The sequence below is a fragment of the Eschrichtius robustus genome, chromosome 17 (genome assembly GCF_028021215.1).
Source record: "Eschrichtius robustus isolate mEscRob2 chromosome 17, mEscRob2.pri, whole genome shotgun sequence".
NCBI lineage: Eukaryota > Metazoa > Chordata > Mammalia > Artiodactyla > Eschrichtiidae > Eschrichtius > Eschrichtius robustus.
The window spans coordinates 76,662,968-76,690,213 of record NC_090840.1 but is presented as its reverse complement, the minus strand read 5'-3'; the positions used below and the strand labels follow the sequence as shown (position 1 = coordinate 76,690,213).

The 27,246-nt window shown below is 41.5% G+C and overlaps 1 protein-coding gene across 1 annotated transcript in view; it reads left to right on the top strand.

The window, feature by feature from the left end:
* The window catches only part of ADCY8 (adenylate cyclase 8), a 235,889-nt gene that overhangs the window by 97,408 nt on the left and 111,235 nt on the right, over positions 1 to 27,246 (top strand). Inside the window, exons 5-6 of the mRNA XM_068525423.1 lie at positions 5,584 to 5,711; positions 25,541 to 25,699. Of these exons, the coding sequence (XP_068381524.1) occupies positions 5,584 to 5,711; positions 25,541 to 25,699 (287 nt within the window). The remainder of the gene's footprint in view (positions 1 to 5,583; positions 5,712 to 25,540; positions 25,700 to 27,246) is intronic.

Genomic DNA, 27,246 nt, shown 5'->3' with positions numbered 1-27,246 from the left:
GTTGCGGAGCACAGGCTCCAGACGCGCAGGCTCAGTAGTTGTGGCTCACGGGCCTAGTCGCTCCGCGGCACGTGGGATCTTCCCAGACCAGGGCTCGAACCCGTGTCCCCTGCATTGGCAGGCAGATTCTCAACCACTGCGCCACCAGGGAAGCCCCTGTTATCTTTTAGCGTCAAAATTCTGTGGCTTTATAATGATCTGTGTCTGCCTTGCCATAATTATTTGCTTTAGATTTTCATTATGTCGTACATCTGACAGAACCCACTTCCCATGTAAATATCATCCATTGAGCCTTCCCATTTATCCACTGCATTATTATGATGCAGGCAAAAACTTCAAAGCCTTCTATTAAAGATCCTCTTAGTGTGGTTGAATTCCTCAGTGCCCTTGTGGCTGCTCAAAGCAGAGTGTTTTTGACCCTTTCTAGTGCCCTTGGCAAACTCTAGTAACTTTTAATCTTTGATCTTTTTTTAAAAAAATAAAGTAGTCCTGGACTTCCCTGGTGGTGCAGTGGTTAAGAATCCGCCTGCCAATGCAGGGGACACGGGTTCAATCCCTGGTCCGGGAAGATCCCACATGCCGCGGAGCAACTAAGCCCACGAGCCACAACTACTGAGCCCGTGAGCCACAACTACTGAAGCCTGCATGCCTAGAGCCCACGCTCCGCAACAAGAGAAGCCACTGCAATGAGAAGCCCGCACACTGCAATGAAGAGGAGCCCCCGCTCACGACAACTAGATAAAGCCCACACGCAGCAACGAAGACCCAAAAATAAATAAATTAAATAAATTTATTAAAAAAATAAATAAGTAAATAAAGTAGTCCCTACCTACTCCTCTCCCTAACAAATTAGGAATGAAAAATACGTATGCTATTATCAAGGCTTTAAAATCAACATCATTACATCTTAAGCCTTGTTTCACATTGCTGACAAAACGGGAAGCAACCTAAATTATTGTTACAAGGAACAATTCCAACACTATGGAAAGCTAATCAACAGATTTTAAAGAATGAGATAGCTATTTCTGTACCGACATAGAAAGAATTTCAAGACATGTTGTTGCATGATAAAGCATGTCTCAGATCTATAAACATAGTATGATCAATTTATGGCTAAAGAGCATGAAAAATGGTGCATATATATAAACATAGAAATGTATATTTTAATGCATAACAGCCTCTCAAGAGGGGAAAGGAGACCAGGTTTCCAGGGTGTGGTGTGTCTGAGGGGGAGAGGCTACTAAAGGAGACTTATCTACAGTTTCATTTTTACTAGGACAATATATTCATGTGTTAATTTGTATAATTACAATTAGATAAAGTACTATAAAAATTGTCATGATTTCTAATATAACTTTTTTAAGTGCATTCATAGCACTAATGTTTTTGTTCTGAGAGTCTTTTTTCTTTTCATTTTTTTTTCTGATTACTAAAGCAATACTTGTCCATTATGTAAAATTCAAACATCAAAGATAGAAACAATAGAGAAAGTATGTACCCCTGTAATCTTACCCCTCCTCAAAGATATAACCATCTTTGATAATTTGGTGCCTGTATCTCCTCAGTGTTATGTGCATACATGGTTTCATAAATTCTCTGGATTTTTTTCCAAGATTTTTATCATATCAAAGCCATCAAGATGGGAGGAAAAGGATTATATTAAGACTAACTCGATAAAGTTTACAAGACCCTCACCCTACTTTATTTTTCTTTTTCAGTATCTTTTTTCAAAGCAACCTGGCTTTTTTAATGTGAGTTTTTCAAAGCAGTTTCTGGTAAAAAGAAGTTGCTTGGATATTACTGTTAAATCGTCTGACAGCTCACGGGAATTGATCAGAAAAATGTGTCTGCAAATTGACAGAACTTGACAGATGAGAAGACAGGCCTTTCATATTTATATTTATATTTATATATACATACATGATTGGTATATATACACATGTGCATATATACATACCATTTATATAGGGCCCACAGTTTTTCAAGGAGGCTGCCAGCTTCACCTTTTGTTTAGAAGAAAAATGAACCCTGGGTTACAAACATCTTCACCTTCCAAAGGGTAATGAACTATTTTACAGATCTCCTTCCAAAATACATTTTTGTCAGGAGATCTACCCTTCTGGACTCTGCCATAATTTCTGCAGTTTTGTAAAGAAAGAGCATGGAGTCCCAAAGTCAAACAGACATGCTGTGAATTCCACTTCTGTCTCTCACTTGCTGTGTGACCTTCACTTCCTTAAGCCATCTGTGAAGTGGCACATGACTCAGAATGTGGTCGTAAAGACTAAACAAGATCAATGTAATGCCTTTAACACATAGCCTGGCACATAGTATTTGCTCAGTAAATACAACTGCCTTTCCCTAAAGTTTTCCAAAATGTTTTCACCTCTGTTTGCATAGAAAAATCACTGATTTGGAGCTTTTGAATATCATACATAATCCATATCCATTACTTTTTAGCCAGCTGCTCTGTGGTATGGGAGGTTTTCCATCTCTCTTACACTGAAATTTTCATATCTAAAAACATGGTCTGCCATGTTCAGGATTATTGTGAGACCCAAGGGAGAAAAGATAAGGCATATCATTAAATGTGGAGAAGACTATTTTCAGGTTAGCTGTCACTGGCATTGCTAGTTGATGGCCATGCTTACTTAGCTATGTATTAAGAGCAAGGGGACCATTTTGACATGCGTCACATATGGGGAATTGAAACCCACATATCAGTGGCTTCGGTGACTTGTCGAAGGTGAAACAGCTGGTAAATTTGACTAGAATGCGGAGGTCTGATTCTTAGACCAAAGTATTTCCTGCTCTACCCTTTCCCTCCCCCCTCCCCATTGTCAACAGGGAGGCAGATCTCTCTGCTGACCAGGCTACCAACAGCCCGAGTCACAGCAGGCTCTGCCCCAGAGACCATCTGAAGGCAAAGTGTGGCTGATTGAAGTCACCCACCCCTACCTCCCAGCCTCAGTGTTCTCCGCTGCAGAATCAGAATAAGGGATTTGCTCCTTTGCAAACAAATGTTAGGAAGTTTTAACTTGTGGCCACATGCAAGATACATATGTATATGCATATAAAAACTCACTACATTGCTGTAATATATACACATATACACAACATATATATATACAGCAGTATATGTAGCATAAATATGTACAGCAGTTGTGTGTGTGTGTGTATATATATATATATATATATATATATATATATATATATATATACACACTGCAATGTATTGAGTTTTTATCATTCATTTCATTTAGTGCCAGGAACTTTCCTTTATTCCAAGAATATGTCTTTTTACTTTTTTGGTGTTAAAAACACCCTTTCTTTTATAAAGTGATGGGGATAGTTGGGTAGTTTGGTTATTATTTTTGTATGTTGATGGACTTTTCATACTTCCTTGGCAAAACACAAAAGTGAACTCTAGAGCAGTGCCTTGGGCCTTCTGGGTTTTTTTTATAACTGTCCCATGGACTCCACAAATCTGCAAACTGCCAGGACCAGTGGGTCAGGTCTCCCTAGTTCCATTCTGGCCATAACAGTCTAGAGCATCTTAGAAGAAACAAGTGAAGGTCTTGAGCTTCCCTTTTGGCTCTCTTACAAAATTAGTTGCATTGAAGCAGCCAATAGATAGGAACCACACACTCCTAAAAATAACCGTGGGATAGCTGTGCCTGCTATCAGCGTTCTGAAGATCGCATCTGTGCCCATTTGGGAAGGCTGGCAAGGCCCTGGAGATCTGATCCAGACAGGGAAACACCAGAGCCAGTTCTGATTCTCTTTTCCCTGTCTGATATTTGTTTTTTATTGGGAAAGTGATTTCACTTGTTACCCAAACATGATGTCCCAACCCCTGATCAGATTAGGAAACCAGCATGGTGCCTTATAACTTGGCAGTACCAGGGCATCCACTGTGCTGCTGGCATCTCAGTAAGCCCCTTTCTGTCTGCAACTCCCCTCCTCCTGCCCTTGGACTCTGGTTTCCCAAGGAGAGCCCCTAACCCACAAAGCCATAGACCCACAGGCACCTAGGGCTTCAAATCTAGAAGACATCTCAGAGTCGTTCCATCCCAACCATCTACCCAAGGAGACCTAGAGAGAATCTGCCTGTGTCACAGATAGAAACGTGAAAGAACGAGGACAGGAGTCCAAGTCATCATCATAGAGACGGGCGACATTAATTTAGTGCCCCATCTGCTGGACCCTATACTAAGCCTTCACATGCCTCATCTTCCTGCATCTTTACAATCACACAGTGAGGTCCTATTCTTATCCCCATTTTATGGATGAGGCAACGGAGGCTCAGAGGTTAAGTAATTTACCTAAAAACACACAGTGAGGATGGGGTGGGGGGTCTAGGATTTGATCTGCAATGGGACTCCTCAGCCAGTGCTCTTAGCCCCTATGCTCTACCGCCCCAAGTTCCCGTTCCTCTATAACCTGCAAAGTCCAGCCTATTCCCATCCAATATGAAAGTATGCACCATTTCCTAGGTGCCTGTTGCTCTTTGAAACTTTGTAAGGATCATGTCTTCAAGATTGTGAATCCACCAAACAAACAGGTGTGTCCTGCTTCTCACTGGTGAAGTGATCAGGATAAAAATTGTACCTACCTCCAGGTTCTTATGAGGGTGCATTCTGTTTAATATATCATAGGGGTTGTTTTAATCATCTTTGTGTCAGGGACAATGCTTGCTTTATGATAGATGCTCACCTGATGTTTTTATCAATGAGCAAGCGTGTGAATCAGTAAATGAATACAAGTATGTATAAGACCCAGTCAGGGCTTCCCTGGTGGCGCAGTGGTTGAGAATCTGCCTGCCAATGCAGGGGACACGGGTTCGAGCCCTGGTCTGGGAAGATCCCACATGCCACGGAGCAACTAGGCCCGTGAGCCACAACTACTGAGCCTGCGCGTCTGGAGCCTGTGCTCCGCAACAAGAGAGGCCACGGTAGTAAGAGGCCCGCGCACCGCGATGAAGAGTGGCCCCCGCTTGCCACAACTAGAGAAAGCCCTCGCACAGAAATGAAGACCCAACACAGCCATAAATAAATAAATAAATAAATAGGAATTCCTTTAAAAAAAAAAAAAGACACAGTCAGCCCCTCTTCTTAAGGTGCCAGTACCGTCGTTGGGAAAGGACTTTATATAGAGTTGGAACAGTTGGTGTCCCTAAGTGATTTATTTTTTTAAGTGCTTATTGTTGAGCTAGCAACTGATATAAACTGTTAATCCAGAGACATGTCCTGAGAAGAAATGCATCAGTGGGAGCAGGATTGGGGTGCTCAGTGTTCCATAGGGGGTTAAGATCAGAAAGCTACTACGTGGCAGAGTGGGGATATGGCCCTGTATCTGTCAAACTCAAAATCCAGTGCTTTTCCACGACTCCATTCCACCACTGAGCCCTTCAACTCCCCCCTCCAATTTCCTGGGAAGAAAATAGCAGCACATTTCAAAGGTAGAAGCCCCTGATCCCGAGGTGCAGACCTGCTGACCCGGCTCCCCTCTTTCCCAAGGCTTTCGGAAGCACTCACCTGCCTGCTGACTCAGTCCTTCCCTCTCCCACCTTGTTCCTTTCAGGAGCATCACTGCCTCCGCATTAAAATCCTGGGGGACTGCTACTACTGCGTTTCGGGACTTCCTGAGCCCCGCCAGGACCACGCCCACTGCTGCGTTGAAATGGGCCTCGGCATGATCAAAACCATCAGGTAATTTGGGACCTTCTCCCTGATACCCGAGCCTTCGATGTGCTTGATGGGAAAGACCAAAACCACCCCATCTATCCTTTGCGGTCGATCATGTGTACGTTGAAAGGTGGAGCTCTTTGACTTATTCCATGAAGACTGTATACCCATTAGTTCTCCCTTAGGAACCGCTAGCTTCATTATGTTCTAGTTATACCTCCCTTTCAATTATTTGTGCAACACATTTGTATGACCGATGTCCTTGTGGGGATATAGCAGGGAACGTGATGGGCATAGTGCTTGCCTTCAGGGAGATTACAGTGCGGTGGGAAGGATAAATGCATAGACGATTCCAATATGGTACAATACGCTCTGAGATGAATCAAACCAGGGTGCTCGGGGGCGATAGAGAAGCAACAGTTAGTGCAATCTGGGGTGCTGGAGAAGACTTTCCAGAGTACAGATGTCTAAGCTGTTACCTGAAAGGTAAGACATTAGCTCCTGGAGGTGGAATGGAGCGCTTGGAAGATAGGTGGCCACGTGCAGGATTCGGGATGTGCTGTAGTGGCAGCTGGTGGAGCCTGGGGTGGAAATGGTGGTGACAGGTAGAAGGCACCCTGGGAGCATCCAGAACCTGCAGGGCTTTCTCAGCCGTGTTAAGGGGTTGCATTTTATCCTAAGGCCAACAGGAATCACTGAAGGGCAACCTGGGTGTCTTCACGGGTGTGTGGCAAGTGCTTTTGGCTTTGGTGAGTGTAGCTGACAAATAGAGGCTGAATCAAAGGGGGATGAGTTATTGCGGTCCAGGACTTTGGAGCTAGACTGTTTATGGCTTTGGGACAGAAGCTCAGTATTGCCAAAGCTCCCCTCAAGGTTCCAGAATGTTTGCAGATCTTCCAAGCATCACATCTTCCCACAACCACAGCAAAGGGAGTAAAGAGCGGACACATGGGCAGAAATCTCCATGGATTATGTCTTCATCTTATAAGGGAAGAAGAGCACTGTTGGAAACAGACCACAAGACTCTCCTCGTGCACTCACACCTTGGTGGTGTGGTCTGTCAGGCGTCCGTGTGATGCTCGGGTGTGTCAGTCTGGATTCAGGGTCAGCCAGGACAACAACCCCTGCTCCGCTCCCCCCCAAACACACACCCTCCACTGTAGGCTCAGCTTGCCTGCTGGTTCCCAAGACCAATCCAGGAACAGGCAAGAGGAATCTAAGGCGTTGGAGGCTCCCTTTCTAGAACGTGGCCACAGCCAACACAGTGTGCCTGACCCTTCTACTTGCCGACAGATCCCTGACTTTATTCAGGTTTCAGGCAGAGGTCTGTTGACATTGGGAAATGCTGTGAAGTCCCCTAGTTAAGAAGAGGGCACAGAAGCCCTTTTCCTAAATATGATCCTGTTCCATTGAAGTGACACTGGTCGTTTCAATACTGAGCCTGAAATCACACTCTGGGTGGGCAGATATGCCCCCTGGGTGGTCCCTCAGGGTCCCACCTCTGGAACGTACCCACAACCAGGGCCTGATCAAGGCAGTGAGGTGCTTTGCCATGAGGTATATGATGAAAATCCAACCGTAACCATCCCTAAGACCAAGTAGGCAGGTGGAGAGAGACTGGAAATGTCCACTCTGCTGTTGCCCCCTCTTTTACAGAGATGCAGATGTTTCCCCCAGTAGGGACCGTGGAAAAGTAGCCCACCTCTCCCACCCAGAGTTCCCTTTTGATCAGCCTTTGGTAGATGCAAAAGGCTGCAGGTGCTTCTTGCTGTTAATTTGGACACTTGAGAGTCTTGCCCTGAAAACTAAGATGAATTGTGATAATATGTTGACTGGTTTCAAGGGAAACAGTGGGACCGACACCCAGAGGACCCAATGCCTTGTACCAACTCTACAGCTGATGAGGCATGCGAACGCTGTTCTGTCAGTCAATCAGTGGGTCAGTCAACAAATAATTGTTGAGTTCTACCATGTGTCAGACACTGTGTTAAGCCCTGGAAATACAGTGATGAACAGGTCACTCGGGGGTCCTTCTCTTGTCTGTCGGTGCCCATTAGAGATATTACTTGGAGGCTTGTCTATGAAATGAGGAAGTTGGACTAGACCTGTTCTGAAGCCTCTGAAAGTCTGTGATTTACCAACCATGTCAAAATCAAGTTTAAGCAGCAAAACTTTCCTTTCTTTCTTTCTTTCTTCCTTTCTTTCTCTAAATTTTTGTTAAGATATAATTGACAAATAAAATTGTATATATTTAAAGTGCACAATGTGATAACTTGATATACTTACACATTTTTAAATGATTATCACAATCAAGTTAATGAACACATCCGTCACCTCACGTAGTTATCTTTTTTTTGACGAGAATGCTTAAGACCTACTCTCGGCAAATTTCAAGTATACGATAAGTGTTATTAACTATAGTCACCATGTTTACATTAGAACCTCAGAACCTATTCATCTTAAAATGAAAGTTTGTACCCCATGGCCAACAGTTCCCCTTTTCCCTACCCCAATCCTAGCCCCTGACGACCACCTTTCTACTCGGTTTCTATCAGTGCAACTTTTTTTTTAGATTCCACATATAAATGATACCATAGAGTATTTGTCTTTCTCTGTCTGGCTTATTCCACTGAGCATAATGTCCTCCACATTCATCCATATTGCCACCGATAGCAGGATTTCCTCCTTTTTAAGGCTGAATAATATTCCAGTGTGTGGGTCTCTGTGTGTGTGTGTGTGTGTGTGTGTGTGTGTGTGTGTAGAGAAAAAGAGAGGAAGGAAGGAAGGAAGGAAGGAAGGAAGGAAGGAAGGAAGGAAGGAAGGAAGGAAGGAAGGAAGGGAGGAAGAGAGAATATCTTTTTTATCCATTCATCCACAGACTTTCCATAGGAGTTCCCATCTTGAACTTAAGCAGAAGATATGCTGCAGAGATGGCATTGCAGAAGAAATAAACATTGATTATCAAAATGCTTTAAGATTCTTAGAACATTACCATTTATCTTTGTAGAGAGGATCTTATCCCTCCTGACCATTTTAACCAATTTAAAGTCTCCTTTCTGAAGTTTTGGAGTGGGACAGTGAGATTTGGGTGGGTTGAAGTGATTCAAGGGCTTTCTCTTGTTAGTTTATTAAATGCTGCTTTTACTTCTTTAGAATAAAACAACTCAGGAGGGTATTTTTTAACTGCATGAGTCAGAGTCTATTAATACTCAAACAACTCCTTGATTATAATGTAGGTGATTTGAGGTCCAGCATGAATTCTTCCAGTTACCAACAAAGCATGGTGCAGAGAAATAAACAAGAACTGTGGAATTAGGCAAGCCTTGGTTGCAATTGGCTCAGACTTCTAGAGTTTCTACTCTTACTCTCAAGTAATATTACACTCTGAGGAATTACCAGCAGACAGTATTTGCACCTCACTGTGTGTATAAGAGAATCCCAGTTACATTGCTTTACCAAAAAGTCAAAAATCTTAACCAACTACCACTTACACACAATGAAATTTTGTAGTCAGCCCCAAAGGCACTTGTTCCAACTGGAAAACTCCAAAGAAGCCATAAAGTCTGGAAACATACATAACATCATATTGCATATATTGTAATACAATGTCAATAAACCATTTATTGAATGGTGTCCCCAGACTTGATGGAAACTCTGTGTATTTGTCATCAGAGATGCATCCATATTGAGGTATTGCCTCTACCTTGTCAGGGTTTCTCCTTGTCCCTGGCATTTCCTCAAAGAGTATGAAACCCATTACCAGTTCCCAGAGTACAGACCGGCAGTGAGAGACTGGTGCTCTGATGGTGAGATGGCATCGGGATCCAAGCAGATACAGTAGGCTCCTTGTTTGGGTAAGATTTGTAATTCTTGCACAAATGGCAAACCAGTAGTCTAAATGACCCTGGGACCTTATTCACTGATCGCTCCAAATATGTGATAGAGATTCTCCTCCAATCACAGACAAGCGGGGACGGAGTGTGGAATCAGGAAAGGCTGAGATTAGCTGCTGCTGCTTAGAGCATTGGAAGGCTTCACAAGGGAGCAAGAGGCAACACAGAAGTACAAACATAAGGGAACGGTTTTCCCTGTCTAAGTATCTCCACGGTGGTCCTTTTTTTTTTTTTATAACAACTTTTTTTTAACATCTTTATTGGAGTATAATTGCTTTACAATTGTGTGTTAGTTTCTGCTGTATAACAAAGTGAATCAGCTATATATAGACGTATATCCCCATAACTCCTCCCTCTTGCGTCTCCCTCCCATCCTCCCTATCCCACCCCTCTAGGTGGTCACAAAGCACTGAGCTGATCTCCCTGTGCTATGCGGCTGCTTCCTACTAGCTATCTGTTTTACATTTGGTAGTGTATATATGTCCATGCCACTCTCTCACTTCGTCCCAGCTTACGCTTCCCCCTCCTCATGTCCTCAAGTCCATTATCTACGTCTGCGTCTTTATTCCTGTCCTGCCCCTAGGTTTGTTTCTAGGTATTTTTTGATTTCCTCTTTGATTTCTTCAGTAATCTCTCGGTTATTTAGTAGTGTATTGTTTAGCCTCCATGTGTTTGTATTTTGATATCTAGTCTCATAGAATTGTGGTACAATTTCAATTTTTTTAAGTTACCAAGGCTTGATTTCTGACCCAAGATATGATCTATCCTGGAGAATATTCCATGAGCACTTGAGAAGTGTATTCTGTTGTTTTTGGATGCAATGTCCTATGAATATCAATGAAGTCCATCTTGTTTAATGTGTCATTTAAAGCTTGTGTTTCCTTATTTATTTTCATTTTGGTTGATCTGTCCATTGGTGATTGTGTTACTGTCGCTTTCCCCTTTTACGGCTGATAGCATTCTCCTTATGTATTGAGGTGCTCCTTTGTTAGGTTCATAAATATTTACAATTGTTATATCTTCTTCTTGGATTGATCCCTTGATCATTATGTAGTGTCCTTCTTTGTCTCTTGTAATAGTCTTTATTTTAAAGTCTATTTTGTCTGATATGAGAATTGCTACTCCAGCTTTCTTTTGATGTACATTTGCATGGAATATCTTTTTCCATCCCCTCACTTTCAGTCTGTATGTGTCCCTAGGTCTGAAGTGGGTCTCTTGTAGACAACATATATATGGGTCTTGTTTTTGTATCCATTCAGCCAGTCTGTGTCTTTTGGTGGGAGCATTTAATCCATTTTTGTTTAAGGTAGTTATCGATATGTATGCTCCTATTACCATTTTCTTAATTGTTTTGGGTTTGTTATCGTAGGTCTTTTCCTCCTCTTGTGTTTCCTGCTTAGAGAAGTTCCTTTAGCATTTGTTGTAAAGCTGGTTTGGTGGTGCTGAATTGGCTTAGCTTTTGCTTGTCTGTAAAGATTTAAATTTCTCCATCAAATCTGAATGAGATCCTTGCTGGGTAGAGTAATCTTGGTTGTAGGTTTTTCCCTTTCATCACTTCAGATATGTCCTGCCACTCCCTTCTGGCTTGCTGAGTTTCTGCCTAAAGATCAGCTGTTAACCTTATGGGGATTCCCTTGTATGCTATTTGTTGCTTTTCCCTTGCTGCTTTTAATATTGTTTCTTTGTATTTAATTTTTGATAGTTTGATTAATATGTGTCTTGGCATGTTTATCCTTGGATTTATCCTGTATAGGACTCTCTGCACTTCCTGGGCTTGATTGACTATTTCCTTTCCCATATTAGGGAAGTTTTCAACTATAATCTCTTCCAATATTTTCTCAGTCCCTTTTTTTTTCTCTTCTTCTTCTGGGACCCCTGTAATTCGAATGTTGGTGTGTTTAATGCTGTCCCAGAGGTCTCTGAGACTGTCCTCAATTCTTTTCATTCTTTTTTCTCTGTTCTGCTCTGCAGTAGTTATTTCCACCATTTTATCTTCCAGGTCACTTAGCCATTCTTCTGCTCAGTTATTCTGCTATTGATTCCTTCTAGAGAATTTTTAATTTCATTTACTGTGTTGTTCATGATTGTTTGTTTGCTCTTTTGTTCTTCTAGTTCTTTGTTAAACGTTTCTTGTATTTTCTCTATTCTATATCCAAGATTTTGGATCATCTTTACTATCATAACTCTGAATTCTTTTTCAGGTAGACTGCCTATTTCTTCTTCATTTGTTTGGTCTGGTGGGTTTTTACCTTGCTCCTTCATCTGCTGTGTATTTCTCCATCTTCTTATTTTGCTTAACTTACTGTGTTTGGGGTCTCCTTTTTGCAGGCTGCAGGTTCATAGTTCCCATTGTTTTTGGTGTCTGCCCCCAGTGGCTAAGGTTGGTTCAGTGGGTTGTGTAGGCTTCCTGGTGGAGGGGACTGGTGCTTGTGTTCTGGTGGATGACGCTGGATCATGTCTTTCTGGTGGGCAGGACTGCGTCCGGTGGTGTGTTTTAGGGTGTCTGTGACCTTATTATGATTTTAGGCAGCCTCTCTGCTAACGGGTGGGGTTGTGTTCCTGTCTTGCTAGTTGTTTGGCGTAGGGCGTCCAGCACTGTAGCTTGCTGGTTGTTGAGTGGAGCTGGGTCTTAGCGTTGAGATGGAGAGCTCTGGGCGAGCTCTTGCCGTTTGATATTACGTGGAGCCGGGAGGTCTCTGGTGGACCAATGTCCTGAACTCAGCTCTCCCACCTCAGAGGCTCAGGCCTGACACCCGGCCGGAGCACCAAGACCCTGTCAGCTGCACAGCTCAGAAGAAAAGGGAGGGGAAAAAAGAAAGAAAGAGAAAAATAAAATAAAATAGTTATTTAAATTAAAAATTTTTTAATTATTACAAATAAAAAAATTAAAAAGCAGTAAAAAAAACAGAGAAAGAAAGAAGAGAGCAACCAAACCAAAAAACAAATCCACCAATGATAACAAGCACTAAAAACTATACTAAAAAAAAAAACCAAACAAAAAACAGACAGACAGAACCCTAGGACAAAAGCAAAGCTATACAGACAAAATCACACAAAGAAGCATACGCATACACACTCACAAAAAGAGAAAAAGCAAAAAATATATATATTAAAAAAAGGAAGAGAGCAACCAAATCAATAAAAATATCTACCAATGATAATATGCTCTAAATACTAAACTAAAATAAACATAAAACCAGAAACAAATTAGATGCAGAAAGCAAACCCCAAGTCTACAGTTGCTCCCAAAATCCACCTCCTCAATTTGGGATGATTCATTGTCTACTCAGGTATTCCACAGATGCAGGTACATCAAGGTGACTGTGGAGATTTAATCCGCTGCTCCTGAGGCTGCTGGGAGAGACTTCCCTTTCTCTTCTTTGTTCGCACATCTCCCGGGGTTCAGCTTTGGATTTGGCCCCGCCTCTGTGTGTAGGTCACCCTCAGGCTTTTCTCGTGCCCAGACAGGATGGGGTTAAAGGAGCAGCTGATTCCGGGGCTGTGGCTCACTGAGGCCGGAGGGAGGGAGGGAGGGGTATGGAATGCAGGGCGAGCCTGCAGTGGCAGAGGCCGGCGTGATGTTGCACCAGCCTCAGGCACATCTTGTGTTCTCCCGGGGAAGTTGTCCCCGGATCACGGGACCCTGGCAGTGGCGGGCTGCACCGGCTCCCGGGAGGGGCGGTGTGGAGAGTGACCTGTGCTCGCACACAGGCTTCTTGGTGGCGGCAGCAGCAGCCCTAGCGTCTCATATGCTTATGTATATGTATTGTATGTATGTACGTGTGTGCTGTGCATATATATGTGGTGTGTATATGTGTGTACATATGTATATGTGTATGGTGTGTATGTGTGTTTGTGCATGTGCTTGCGTGCAGATGTGTAGATATGCATCAGTATGTGAGCACCTATGTGTCTATACTTGTGTGTGCATGTGTATGTTTGTGCATATATATGTGTGTGTGTTAAGGATTTGAAGCATGCCTTGGTGATCCCTACAATTCTAAATTCAGTCAATGGAGTTAGTGCACAGATAGTTGGTGACCTTGTAAGACATACTGCGGCTTCATCCCTCAGGCAGTGGGAAGTCGCTGACGCTTGAAGTGGGGAAGTGTCATGTTCTGATCTGGGTTGAGGAAGGTAACCATGGAGATGGATAACTGTCTCTCCAGTTGACTCTGGATGAGAGAAATCAGAGGCCAAGAGGAAGGAAACTGGCTGGGAGATAGTTTTGTAACAGTCCAGTAAAGAGAACTAAGGACCTGAAATAGAGCAGTAGCTGTGAAATAGGAAAAGGTTATAATCCTCCAAAGCTGAGACCCCGAGTCCCCCAAGACACCATATGTGACACAGAAGTTTAAATTAAATCAAATATTTATCATTATAGTAAACTTACCTTATCAATTTGTAATACTCTTAAGTATTTTGGACAGGGTTCCACTTTATTAAAGATAGAGTTTGTTGCTGGATGTGATCACAGCAATGGTTCCTTGAAAGAGTGACTATAGCACTATGAGATGACTTAAAGGGAATGTACTGAATGACCTTGACCTGCAGCCAGCAGACATAACCTGGTTCCTGCTTCTTCCCATTATTAGGTGTATGGCTGTGGATGAATGTGACTTAACTTCTCAGAGCCTACATGGCCTCTTCTGTGAAATGGGAATCATAAGATCCCAAATTCAGAGTGTTCTTTTGAAAATTTAAGTAGATAGCATGCATGTTATCACCCTAGAAATATTTTTAATAGAATCTTGCAATTAGGGCTGAGACTGGACACTGGAAAATTTGACTCAGTTAAGTTACAGAAAGCTATTCATTTCTTAGGGCTTCTATTCTAGTAAAATAATAATAACAATAACTAGGGTTTAATGAACACCTACTATATGCCCTCAACTGAGATAAGGGTTTTACATACATTAGCTCATTTAGTCCTTATAACAATCCTGGGAGTTAGGCAGGGGTGGAGAGCAAACTATTGAACAACTAGTATGGCTAAAGCCTGGACTAATCAGAATAGGCCAGGGAAGCCAATCAGAATGGATATTAACCAAAAACAACCAGTATAGCTATATGGGTACATCCTGACTAAGCTCTGGAATTAGGCTCCTACTTTACCAGTGAGGAAACTGGAGCTTACGGAGTTTGGGTAATTGCCCGAAATCACACAGCTAGTCGGTGGCAGAATAAGGGCACCAATCCAGAACCATCTGATGCCAAAGCTATTGGTCTTAACAATTATGGCATCCTACCTCCTAGCTCCAGATTTCTGCAATTGTTTCTGATGCCTGAAATCTGCCATTGATACCCAAAGGATCAAAGTATAGCCTAGGAGGTCTCACATACATCCTTAATAAGTTAGCAGAACTGACATTGAGAGGGAAGAAAAGTCAGTAAACTTCTGACAGTAACAAGATCATAAGCCTTAATCAAGCCTCTTAGTAAATTTATTCCATCAAAAAAAAAATACTTGATTTTAGAAACGTGATATTAGCTAGATGAATGGCAAAAAAAAGTGATTGAATATAACTTTATTTCTAATAAAGCATTTAATCTTTAAAGCATCTCATGGCTGTCTGTTCATAAAATTTAATTAATTAAAATAGGCTTAGATAATAGTTCCATTATGTAGATTGAAAAGTGGCTCCAGGTGGCTCCTCTTCACACGCCCTGGCTCTATTTTGGAAAGACTTGATAGCTGAGGAGACACTAGAGCGGACAGTGGGCTGTGTTATATGCAGTATCTTTATTAATAATCTCCGAAGGCTCCCTTGATGAATCTTAATGAAAATTACAGAGCCCGGTCTTTTCAGCACAGTTGCTAAAAAGGCATGGAATGACACCAGAATGTCAAGCAGGAACTGGCTTGTCCCTGATGGCTAATTGGAACAAAGGTCTTAATCCTTGTGACGGGGTTGCCCTGCCAAGCAACACGGCAGGACCAGGAATGAAAAGCAGGAGTTATTTTGCTTTCCTCACTGGAGGCAAGAGTGCCCAAGCCCCCTGCATGCCTCGCGGCATCTGTTCCTCCTTCTTTCTCCCTCCTGTAGTTCTTTTTTGTTCTTTGTCTCCCTCTCTCCCTTGCTTCTCTCTCTCTCTCTCTTTCCTCCTCAAACCCCCTTTCTCACCTTGTTCTGAAAAGTCACTGACAACAGAATCCATAAGGCTGCACTTCACTTTGAAATGCATCAGAGTTGTCTTTAACATGAACAGGTATTCTTTTTGAAAAATTATTTACAGTGGTGAAGACTGAAGCTATCTGGTAACAATAGCTGATAAAGCTAATGTTGATTGAATGCTCACCATGTGCCAGACACTATACTAAATAACCTTCCTGACTCACCTCACCTAATCCTGACCACAGCCCTGAGAGGAAAATACTGTTACTTTCCCCAATTTTCAGACGAGGAACTTGAAACTCTGATAGGATAAGTAACTTCCGGCCAATGACACGCAGCCTAAGCAGCAGGGCAAAGACCCTGAGGCATGCTCATCTGACTCCCTAAATGTCTAAAGGCAGGGAAATGGTTAGATAAAGTTTTGCATATTACAAAATAGGGAAATGGGTAACCGTTAAGTACCATGATTTACATTAATATTCAATGGCATGAGAAAATGCTTGTGAGTTTAAAGAAGTACGCATTGCAGAGTACGAACACACACACACACACACACACACCATTTAGGGCAACCTTAGTTTTTTAAAAATCTACTTTTACAGAGAGAGAAAGACATAGAGCTCAGCGTGGGAAATGGGTGGCTGGATTGCTTCTCTCGCTTTTCTCTCATGCAGTCCACACTGTTTCTGAACAGGAATCCTGCTCCAGGTTTTCCCATTACCTTTCCACCCCCAGAAGCAGGAGGGTGGTGCTGAAGGGAGTGCAAGCAGCAGGAAAGTGTCCAAAGAGCTCTCAGCTTGCAGTCCGGCATTGTGAGGGCCGATCAGGACCCATTACTTCCTGACCTTGAGCGAGTGACTTAACCTCTCTCCGCTCCAGCCTCCTTAGCTGTAAAATGGGGGGAAACCATCCTAATGCAATCTCCATAAATACAGGAACTGATTTTCTGATTTGTATGTTTGGTTCCCTGCTTATATCTGCAGAGGACTTCAAGAGATGCTTGTTGAATAAATGAACAAATGAGATAAATGGACTGTACCTGTAGCATAGGGTGAGAATGAAATTAGATCTTTTATGAAGATAAAAGGCCAACACAGAAGAGATAATAGTTACATCTTAACTCTCTTGGAGCCTCAGTTGCCTCATCTGTAAAATGGAAATTTATAATGCTGATAGGTATCTACCTATCAGAACTCTTGTGGGCATCAGAATGAAGTACTTTGTGAAACTGCAACTTCCATGCTAGGATAAGACACGGTAGCTTTCCAACTTTTTAGAAGCGGATGGGCCCCATGGTTTGTAAGGCAGGCTGACTCTGAAGTCCAGTAAAGGCTATAGGATAGATCATGATTGAAGGCAAATTCGGGCTCCATGGCCACCATGCTGGCAGCTCCCACCCCAACAGTGAGTGACCCCTGAGGTACCCTCAGTGAACTCTGGAATCTACAGAAGGGAGCTTGCTATAAGTCTGCTGACTTTTGGAATTAGCTGGCAGAGACTGTGTCATCCATCTATTGGGCAGAGCCAGATCAAACCCCAGTGGTTCATGTACCCCTAAGCATGGCTCCTTTTTCAAAATAAACCATTCAGGGTAGAAGAAATGGACCACTACATTTAGGCTCACACACCTGGGATGAAATTCCAGCTATTCCACCTCTATATGTGTGACCTAAAGAAAGGAACTTCTTGGAACTCAGCTTCCTAATTTGTAAAATGGTACTGGTAATGGTACCCAGGGTTATTGTAAAGACAAGACTTGACACTTGCACAGAACACCCTGCACAGTGACCCTAGTTGACCTCCATAACTAACTCCCTTGTTTTTCCATTTTTCCCAGAGTGTCCAAGGGCACTGTTTCATCTAGGGAGCTGAGGACCAATCACTCAGTTCTTACTACACTGTAAATTAGTTCATCCTTTTTGAACCAATATATGTCTAGGAACTGCCCAGTTGGTATATGAAATGGGTTGGTTGAAGCTATTTAGATGTAAATAGAGCAAATGCAGGCACAGTTTTAGCAGGAAAGGGTAGTGTGATCAATTCATAATTTTTTTTTGGTCTGATTCAACCTGTATATAGTTGTATAATTACAAATTGTTAATTTTGTTAATTACTAACAAAAATTAGTAGTAGCCACTATTTTTGAGTGTTCAAACTGCACCAGGTTAAGTGCTTTATATACATGATTTTATAAACTATCCTAACAACTCTGCAAAAATCTAGTTCTCTTTCCCATTGCACCTAAGAAAACTGGGACTCAGAGACTAATGCAACTAGCATGAGGCCCACAGGTAGTAAGTTGAGATACCTAACTTCACATCCAGGCCTGCTTTAATGCAGACTCCATGCCCCTTGGTGGTGTTGAGAGTCACTTGCTTTGAGAAGCCCTTATCATTCCCATTTTACAGAGGGGAATTTACTTCCTTTGCTCCAGTTTCCACAGCCAACAAGGGGTAGATGCAGCATTAGAACTCCAGTCTCTGCTCCCAAAGCTGAGGAGTTGGAAGTACTTCACCCACAGTACCAATCTGCTACTCTGCTGAAGTTTGTCTCTCTACTCATCCATTTATTTAACGGGTGGAGAAAGTCTAATCTACAGATCAATGATGGCTGTCATTTCTCCAGCACCATCGATGGATTGGTTAATTGGCTAAAAAATGAACCATTTGAAGCATTTCAACTGAAAGAACATTTCTAAGGTTCTTCATCTTTTATCATATACCAAACACTCATCTTTAATAGTTCAGTTAAAGGAAATGACATCTTCACTCTTATGCTGGTAAACTGTTGCATTATTGGTACCCAGCTTGATCTAGAGCTACAAAAAATAATAATAACTATTAAGTGGAGTCTTTATTTAAAAGAAATCTTAGCTAGAAGCCCTCCATGAAAACAGATGAGAGCAAAGCTGCTTTAATTGAAAGGGGAAGATGTAGAGGGTCTCCCCACTCCCCAACTGGCAGGGCCAAACACACCTCCGTGGTTCCCCTGGGACTCTTAGAAGCATCTTGGGACAACAAGGGGCTATAGAGCAAGAAAGGTTTTGAGCTTTGTCCATGAATTCAACAAATACTTCTGAGCACTATGTGCTAAGCGCTGTGCTAAGTGTGGGCATGTGGAAATGAAAGATGGTACGCCTGCCCTCCAGAAGCTCAGAGTTTGTGGAGAAAAAGAGCAGGTGCAGATGTTTATAAGGCAAGTGATCTATAGGCATTTTTTTTTCTTTACTTGGCGACTGATGAGGCACAGCAAAACATCGGTGGGGCTCTACTTTGGAAAAATTGAACAGGACCTGGAACTCAGAGCAGAATTCCCTCCATTTTAGCTTCAAGAATGCTCAAAGGCCCCCTCCCCCCTCAAGAACTGATCTTGAAACACATGGAATGTGTTTGTAGTTCCATGCAACCGCTGGGTAGCCTTTCCAAAGAGGATCGCTGTCTGTAAATTATTCATTACTTCTCCGTAATTTCATTCTTCTCTTTTATTAAGTCAAATCCCAGACACAACAAAAAGAAAAACAGTGCAGTGAAAAAGTTTGTCTTCTTATGATTTTTGTTTTGTAGAAGAAAATAAAAAATCTAAATGTCTTTTCATTAAGATGTTCCATTGCATTCCCTGTATAATGTTAATTGCCTAATGTCATTAGCATGGTGTGCTGTTTAATAGACCCTCACAATTAGTTGGCAAAGCACTTTAACATCCATTATCTCCTTTGGGGCTCACAAAGGCTCTGTAAGTGAAACAATCAGCTAGAGCTTTATTCTACAACCATTGAAACTCTGGATAAGATTAAGCTATTCACACACCACATACAGTGTCTACGTTGCAAGGAGTATGAGGTTTAAAAAACAGCAGCCCCAGTTTAGTCTTAGAATCATGCTTACCAGCTATGTGGCCACAAGAAAATAGGTTAACTTTCCTGCAGTTCCTTCATATGTGATAAGCAACCAAGTAGTCCTTAGTATGTGCCAGAGACTATTCTCAACTCTCTACATATCTTTATTCACTTAACCCTGACAATGCTATTATCGCTCCTGTTTTATAGACAGACGTTAAGTAACGTGCCTAAGGTCATGCAGCTAGTAAGTGGCAGAGCAAGATATAAACTCAGGTAGTCTGGCACTAGAGTCCATATTACACCCTCTACTATAGTGATGCTCATATGATGAGAATGATGTAGATTGTGAATGATGATTGTACCAGTCAGGATGGTCCTGGTTATGCTGACGTAACAAACATTCCCCCAAATCTCAGTGGCTTAAAACAGCAAAGATTCAGTTTTCACTCTCGTTTCCTGTCCATTGTGAGATGGTTGAGGGAATGGCAGGGTACCACTCTACATAATCCTCATTCAGGAACCGTGGTTAAGAAGGCCTCATCACCAAGTGTCCTCGACTGAGGCTGGACACAGAAAAAAAAGAAAAATCAAAGGGGTGTGGTTGATCATGCTTTTAAAACTTCTGCCCAGAAATGACCCATATCACTTCTCACATTTTATTGGCTAAAAATAACATGAAATATATAGGAAAGTATAATCCTAATATGTGTTTGGATATTGCGGTACAAGACATGGTGAACAGCACAGATGACCTGCCTCAGAGAAACTCAATGAGAAAGCATCAGAAACTAAAATGCTCTTCTCAAGTGCTTGATGCTATTTTTCCTCTTGCTTTATTGGATTTTTCAAATGGCCTCTACTGTTTTTATCATCAGTGGATGAAGGGTTTGTGTATAAAAACTGTATACACATACAGGGTTTTTTGTTTACTTCTTCCTCCTTCTCCTCCTCCTTTTTTAAAAAAATTCTTATTTTATACTGGATTATAATTGATTTACAATGTTGTGTTAGTTTCAGGTGTACAGCAAAGTGATTCAGTTATACATATACATGTATCTATTCTTTTTCAGATTCTTTTCCCATATAGGTTATTACAGAATATTAAGTAGAAGTCCCTGTGCTATACAGTAGGTCCTTGTCGGTTATCTATTTTAAATATAGTAGTGTGTATATGTCAATCCCAAACTCCCATACAGTTTTTAACTTAAAAGTTAAAGTTAAAACGATGACCCAGAAACTAGAATCCTCACCAGGGACAAGAACTGTCTCACCCTTCAGCTACAAGCATTCTTTCTAATGTCCGTGGCTGCCTTCCTAATATCTAATTTATTTCAATATTTCTATATCCACAACCCACTAACACTTTATTGTTTAAATAAATGTATTATCTTAAAACTTGTTAAGAACAGGGAATACAAAGATGCAATTTGTACATGGAATCATTCATTTATTCTTTAAAAAAAAGCCCAACTATACGTGAGGCGTTCTCTAGGCTGTAAGAGATACAAGGATAACTCAGACAGGAATATTGCCTTCCAGGAGTTTATACTCTTTATCAAAATGCTTAGAGATGTGGAAACATGAATAGTGACTCCCCATCCACTCACCCATCCATTCTTCCATTCAATAAACATTGATTGAGTGTCGCCATGTTCCAAACATGGTACCATGTTAAGAGGGATGGATGGCACTGAGCCATGCAAAGTCTGTGCCGTAAATTAGTTTAGAATCTAGTAGAGGAGACAGATGATTACAATACAGTATCCCACTTATTGTTCACGTGGGATGCAATAAGAACAATGGGAAAGGCACATAATCCAGATTTCAACTGAAGGAGGGAATGGACACTCCAGACTGAGGGAGCATCCTGGGCCCAGGGTTCAGGCAGTGACATGTAGTTTGGATGGCTGGAGTCCAGTGTGTGCATGAGAAATGAGGTTAATAAGGAAGACACAGGACAGATCATGAAGGATTTTATGTGCCAGGCTAGGAATTTTCCATTTTATCTTTTTTTTTTTTTTTAAACATCTTTGTTAGAGTATAATTGCTTTACAATGGTGTGTCAGTTTCTGCTTTATAACAAAGTGAATCAGTTATACATACACATATGTCCCCATATCTCTTCCCTCTTGCATCTCCCTCCCTCGCACCCTCCCTATCCCACCCCTCTAGGTGGTCTCAAAGCACCGAACTGATCTCCCTGTGCTATGCGGCTGCTTCCCACTAGCTATCTATCTTACGTTTGGTAGTGTATATATGTCCATGACACTCTCTCACTTTGTCCCTGCTTACCCTTCCCCCTCCCCGTATCCTCAAGTCCATTCTCTAGTAGGTCTGCATCTTTATTCCCATCTTGCCCCTAGGTTCTTCTGACCATTTTCTTTTTTGTTTTTTCTTTTTTTTTTAGATTCCATATATATGTGTTAGCATACGGTATTTGTTTTTCTCTTTCTGACTTACTTCACTGTGTATGACAGTCTCTAAGTCCATCCACCTCACTACAAATAACTCAGTTTTGTTCCTTTTTATGCCTGAGTAATATTCCATTGTATATATGGGCCACATCTTCTTTATCCATTCATCTGTTGATGGACACTTAGGTTGCTTCCATGTCCTGGCTATTGTACATAGAGCTGCAGTGAACATTTTGGTACATGACTCTTTTTGAATTATGGTTTTCTCTGGGTATATGCCCAGTAGTGGGATTGCTGGGTCGTATGGTAGTTCTATTTTTAGTTTTGTAAGGAACCTCCACACTGCTCTCCATAGTGGCTGTATCAATTTACATTCCCACCAACAGTGCAAGAGGGTTCCCTTTTCTCCACGCCCTCTCCAGCATTTATTGTTTGTAGATTTTTTGATGATGGCCATTCTGACCGGTGTAAAGTGATACCTCATTGTAGTTTTGATTTGCATTTCTCTAATGATTAATGATGTTGAGCATTCTTTCATGTGTTTGTTGGCAATCTGTATATCTTCTTTGGAGAAATGTCTATTTAGGTCTTCTGCCCATTTTTGGATTGGGTTGTTTGGTTTTTTGATATTGAGCTGCATGAGCTGCTTGTAAATTTTGGAGATTAATCCTTTGTCAGTTGCTTCATTTGCAACTATTTTCTCCCATTCTGAGAGTTTTCCATTTTATCTTACAGGTCAGTGGTTTCTGAGTGTTTTGATCCCCCATCTTTATCAAAAATGCTTAGAATAACTTATAAACTGTATTATTATCTATTCTATCATTATATTCACACATTTAAAACATATACTATAAAACATACATGAAATATGGATTGTTAAGGATAATGATGAAATAAATATACTTTTAAATATTTTAAATTTAATTATAGTGCAAAAATCTTTCTGCTCTCACCATTTTTTAGTGAGAGCAGTGGGTTTCAACCTAACTGATTTTATTTTAATCTTAATAGTTTATGATGCAGAAATGCAAAGGTGAGGTTTCAAATTCAATTTATTTCTGTATCTGGCTCTAATGACCATCAGATTTATGGTCATTTATGCCAAAGTTTTATACATCTTGTCATACATTTTCTTCTTCTCTGATGTCTGTGTGTTGTTCACACAAGCTCATTAGAGGGCAGTAGATTTTTTATATTTTTTAACAAATGGGTTCAAACTCTACCAAAACTCTTCATTTGGAAAATTTTAAAATAGATTACTGCAAGGGAGCAACATTTGCCACCCCAAAATGTGTCTCTTTGGCATGAGGATTATTTTAGGCTGGTGGTTTTTAAGAAACAAAAGGCTCAGGAAGAACGTTTACCTGCTCCCCCTTAACTGCCTAAAAGAATTTAGATTGGTTCTATCCCAGGAAGAGAGCTATCCTCAGAGCCACAACAAGGAATATGAGCTAAACTTAGCAAGGGGGGGGGGGGAAACTTAGCAAGGAGGCCTGTTTGATCAAACCCCTCTCTGTATCCCGTTGTCTCTGCGAAGCATGGCAAACATTTGTTTACCAAACTTTTCTTTCCCATCTTCCTGTAAATTGCTTTCCTCCCCTTTGAAGTCCCAAACCCTTGTCCCCTTCTTCTCTCAGCATAGAAGCCTCCATTCCCTAACTTGTGCTGGGGTCTCATTTTTCTTAGGAGGTGCTGTATGCATGTAATTAAATTCAATTTTCTCCTGTTAATCTGTCTCATGTCAATTTAATTCTTAGACCAGTCAGAGGAAAATTGTTTTCCTCCCTGACATTAGTCAATACGCACCTCTGCGAATTTTGATAGTTGACATAACTTAAGTTTGACAACCAAGTTCCCGAAGAGATAGAGACATTTCCAAACTTCCATTTTCAAAATTCTCTCTTCAGACCATGAATTTCTTATGAAAAGCAGTTACTTGCTCACTGCTTCTTAAATCATCCTCTTCAGTTTGGATAAACAAATTACGCAAGTTTGGATTCTTCCAGATATTTGGATAGTAATAGCAACTTATTATCACAGAAAAGTTAGAGAGTTTGGAACACTTGCTTTCATGTCAAAGAAAAAGGGATAAATCATCTTTATTTTTTATATTAATTTAATTTTTATTGAGGTATAGTTGATTTACAATATTATATTTCAGGTGTACAGCATAGTTATTCAGTATTTTCACAGATTATACTCCATTAAAAGTTATTACAAGATAATGGCTATGGGACTTCCCTGGTGGCACAGTGGTTAAGACTCCACGCTCCCAATGCAGGGGGCCGGGGTTCAATCCCTGGTCAAGGAACTAGCTCTCACACGCATGCCGCAACTAAGAGTTCGCATGCCACAACTAAGGAGTCCATGTGCCTCAACTAAGGAGCCGGTGAGCCACAACTAAGGAGCCCGCCTGCCGCAACTAAGGCCCAGCACAACCAAATAAATAAATATAATGGCTATAATTCCCTGTGCTATACAGCATATCCTTGTTGCTTATCTATTTTGTACGTAGTAGTTAAATTAAAAAGCTATGTTGATCACATAAGCTGCCTTAAAGATAAATCATCTTTAAATTTGACAACTCCTTTAACTATTTTGAAGTAAAATAACCACTGGGTTGCTATGTGGCAATGAAGATTTTTCTAGTTCTTCTATTTCAAAGTGTTATAGTCTACCATTTGAATTTCTTTCTACATAAATGACATCCTTTAACTCTTAAACTAAAATTGTTTGAAATACTTTGAAAATGAAGAAGGAATGCGTGTGCCCAGAGGAAACTCCTGATGGTAGAAATCTTCCTCTTTTCTCAAGATGCCTCCCCTGTGCTTACAGTCAGAGGTCAGTCTGACACAGACCCTGTAAGGTGGCTAAAGTCAACCCATATATCAATTTTTGGTAAAGATAAAACACGAAAGCTATGGATGGAAGTTGTATCATTGTCTTCCTGCTTCCCAGCCGCTGACCCAGCTCAGCCCTGGGATGTGAGCACACTACTCCAGAGACCACTGCTCTAAGGAGTCAGGAGGTCAGGAAAGAGTTTTCGACAAGGCAGTGATGGAGTGACAAGGTCACTTCTGTGTTTGTGATAGCCATGTAGAACATGGTAGAACATGAGCTGGAAGGTGGTCAGGCTGAGGCAGGGACCCCAGACTGAAGCCTGATGGTGGCCTGAACTAGAGTGTTGGTATGAGGAATGGAGAGACGGAAATGGAATAAAAATTAAAATATTTAGGTTGGAAATGGAGTGTGCAGTGAAGTGCAGAATCTATAATCTATCCCAGGTTTGTACGGTAGTGAGTAGAGAGAGAGATTGATGCCATTCCCTGAGACAGAAGTTATATAGGATGAGCAGGTTTGGGGAGAAGGGTGATAAGGGCCCTTAAACGTCCAGACAAAAGACTAGTAGAGTTTGGAGGAGGACGGGTATCTTTCTGTTATCAGGAAATCCAAGAAGGCTTCATGGAAGAGGTGGCAGATGAATGGACAGGAGTTGAACTTGTGGAGTAGGCAAGACCCAGGCTGCCACCCAGGCCAAAGGTGCCTACACTGGCCTTTTTACATGTGTCTCTGCATTCACCTATGTCAACAGGTATGTGCGGTCAAGGACGAAGCATGATGTTGACATGCGGATTGGAATCCACTCGGGCTCAGTGCTATGTGGCGTGTTGGGTCTACGGAAGTGGCAGTTTGATGTCTGGTCTTGGGATGTGGATATTGCAAACAAACTTGAATCTGGAGGAATCCCTGGGTAAGCCAAAGCAAAACCCTCTTCTTGCTTAACACTTATCATTTGCTCACTTTCTGACAGTGGGTTTCCCATGTGCAGAATTCAGAAGTATATGTCCAAGAAGCAATTATTTTGGAGGTGACAGAACATTAAAACATCATGCAAATATTGGCCCCAAAACTTTAGTGACATTTGTCGTAGGCAGTGAGGACGGTGAGATGACACTCTTGGCGTTCAGGACCTAGCTCTGCAAAGCGTTGGTTTTCAGATTTGATTTAACATTGGAACCAGAAGAGGAGCATTTTAAAAATCCTGGTGTTCCAGACCGCAGACCAGTTCATGTAAAGCAAAATCTGTGCAGAATCTATTTTAAGTTCTTAAAGCAATTCTCATGGGCAGCCAGGGTTAAGACTTACAGACCTGCTATATGACCTTAGCCTTCCTTTGAAAACTCAGACATATCTCTGAACTTTCCATGATTTGAAATTGTTTGGTTTTTTATTTTTCTTCTTTTTTAATGTCTGTTATTTCCCCTTCCTATCAATCACTATTTGTAGGAAAAAACTCAGCTTACTTTTCCTTTCAATGAGCGAGATAGCCCCCAATTCTAAACACGTCTTCAGTAGTGCTAAATACCATGAATACATCATATCATTTGATCTCACAACACCCCACGTAGTAAATCGTGGCTTCCTTGTTTTAATGGGGAGACTGAGGCTCAAAGAAATTAAATCTGTCACATAAACGCAGCTATTAAGTGCCTCACTACCCATCACTGTCTTCCATTGTTAATTTATCAGTCCAGTTTGTTCAAGATTGTCCTTTTATTATGACTCTCCAGTGCCTCTGTGTCCCCAGTGCCTAGCGTGATGTATAGAACCTAGGAAGAAGGAAAGGAGGCATCCAACGCCACGGCATAACGATTGACAGTCTGTAACCCGCAGTCATGGAGAATCCATACGTGGTTCGTTAAACCATCAATAGCTACGCCCTACCCTCAGAGTTTCTGATCGCTGTGCCTGGGATGGGAACCGAGAATATGCCTCCCTGACAAGTTCCCAGGTGATGCAGACGCTGCTGGCCTTGGTACCTCATTTTGAGGACCACTGTTCTCAACCTTTAGTGAGATGAAACAATGTCTATAAAGTCCTTCGCTCAGGAAATAGCTGTGGTTGTAGTAATGACCCTATGATGTAGCTGTAGGGTCTTGGAAAGACTCTGAAAGCGAATGTTTTTGTCTCAATCCAGCACTGCCACCTACCACTGATGGGACTTTGGTCTAGTTACTTACTCACTGCCTCTGAGCCAGTTTCACTGTCAGAAAAGTGAGGGGAAAAAAAAACGCTTTATCACCTATAGTTGTTGGAAGGATGGAAGTTATATGAGATAATCCATGGAACAAAGCACATAGAATACATTTGGCTACAAAGTAACATTTAGACAAAACAAGTGTTGCCCAACTGTTAGATCTTATTTACTATCATGACTATTATTAGTATATCCTGGCATTTAAAAGTATCAGAAAGTGTCAGATTTACCTGACATTCAATATATGAGAATATTGTCTG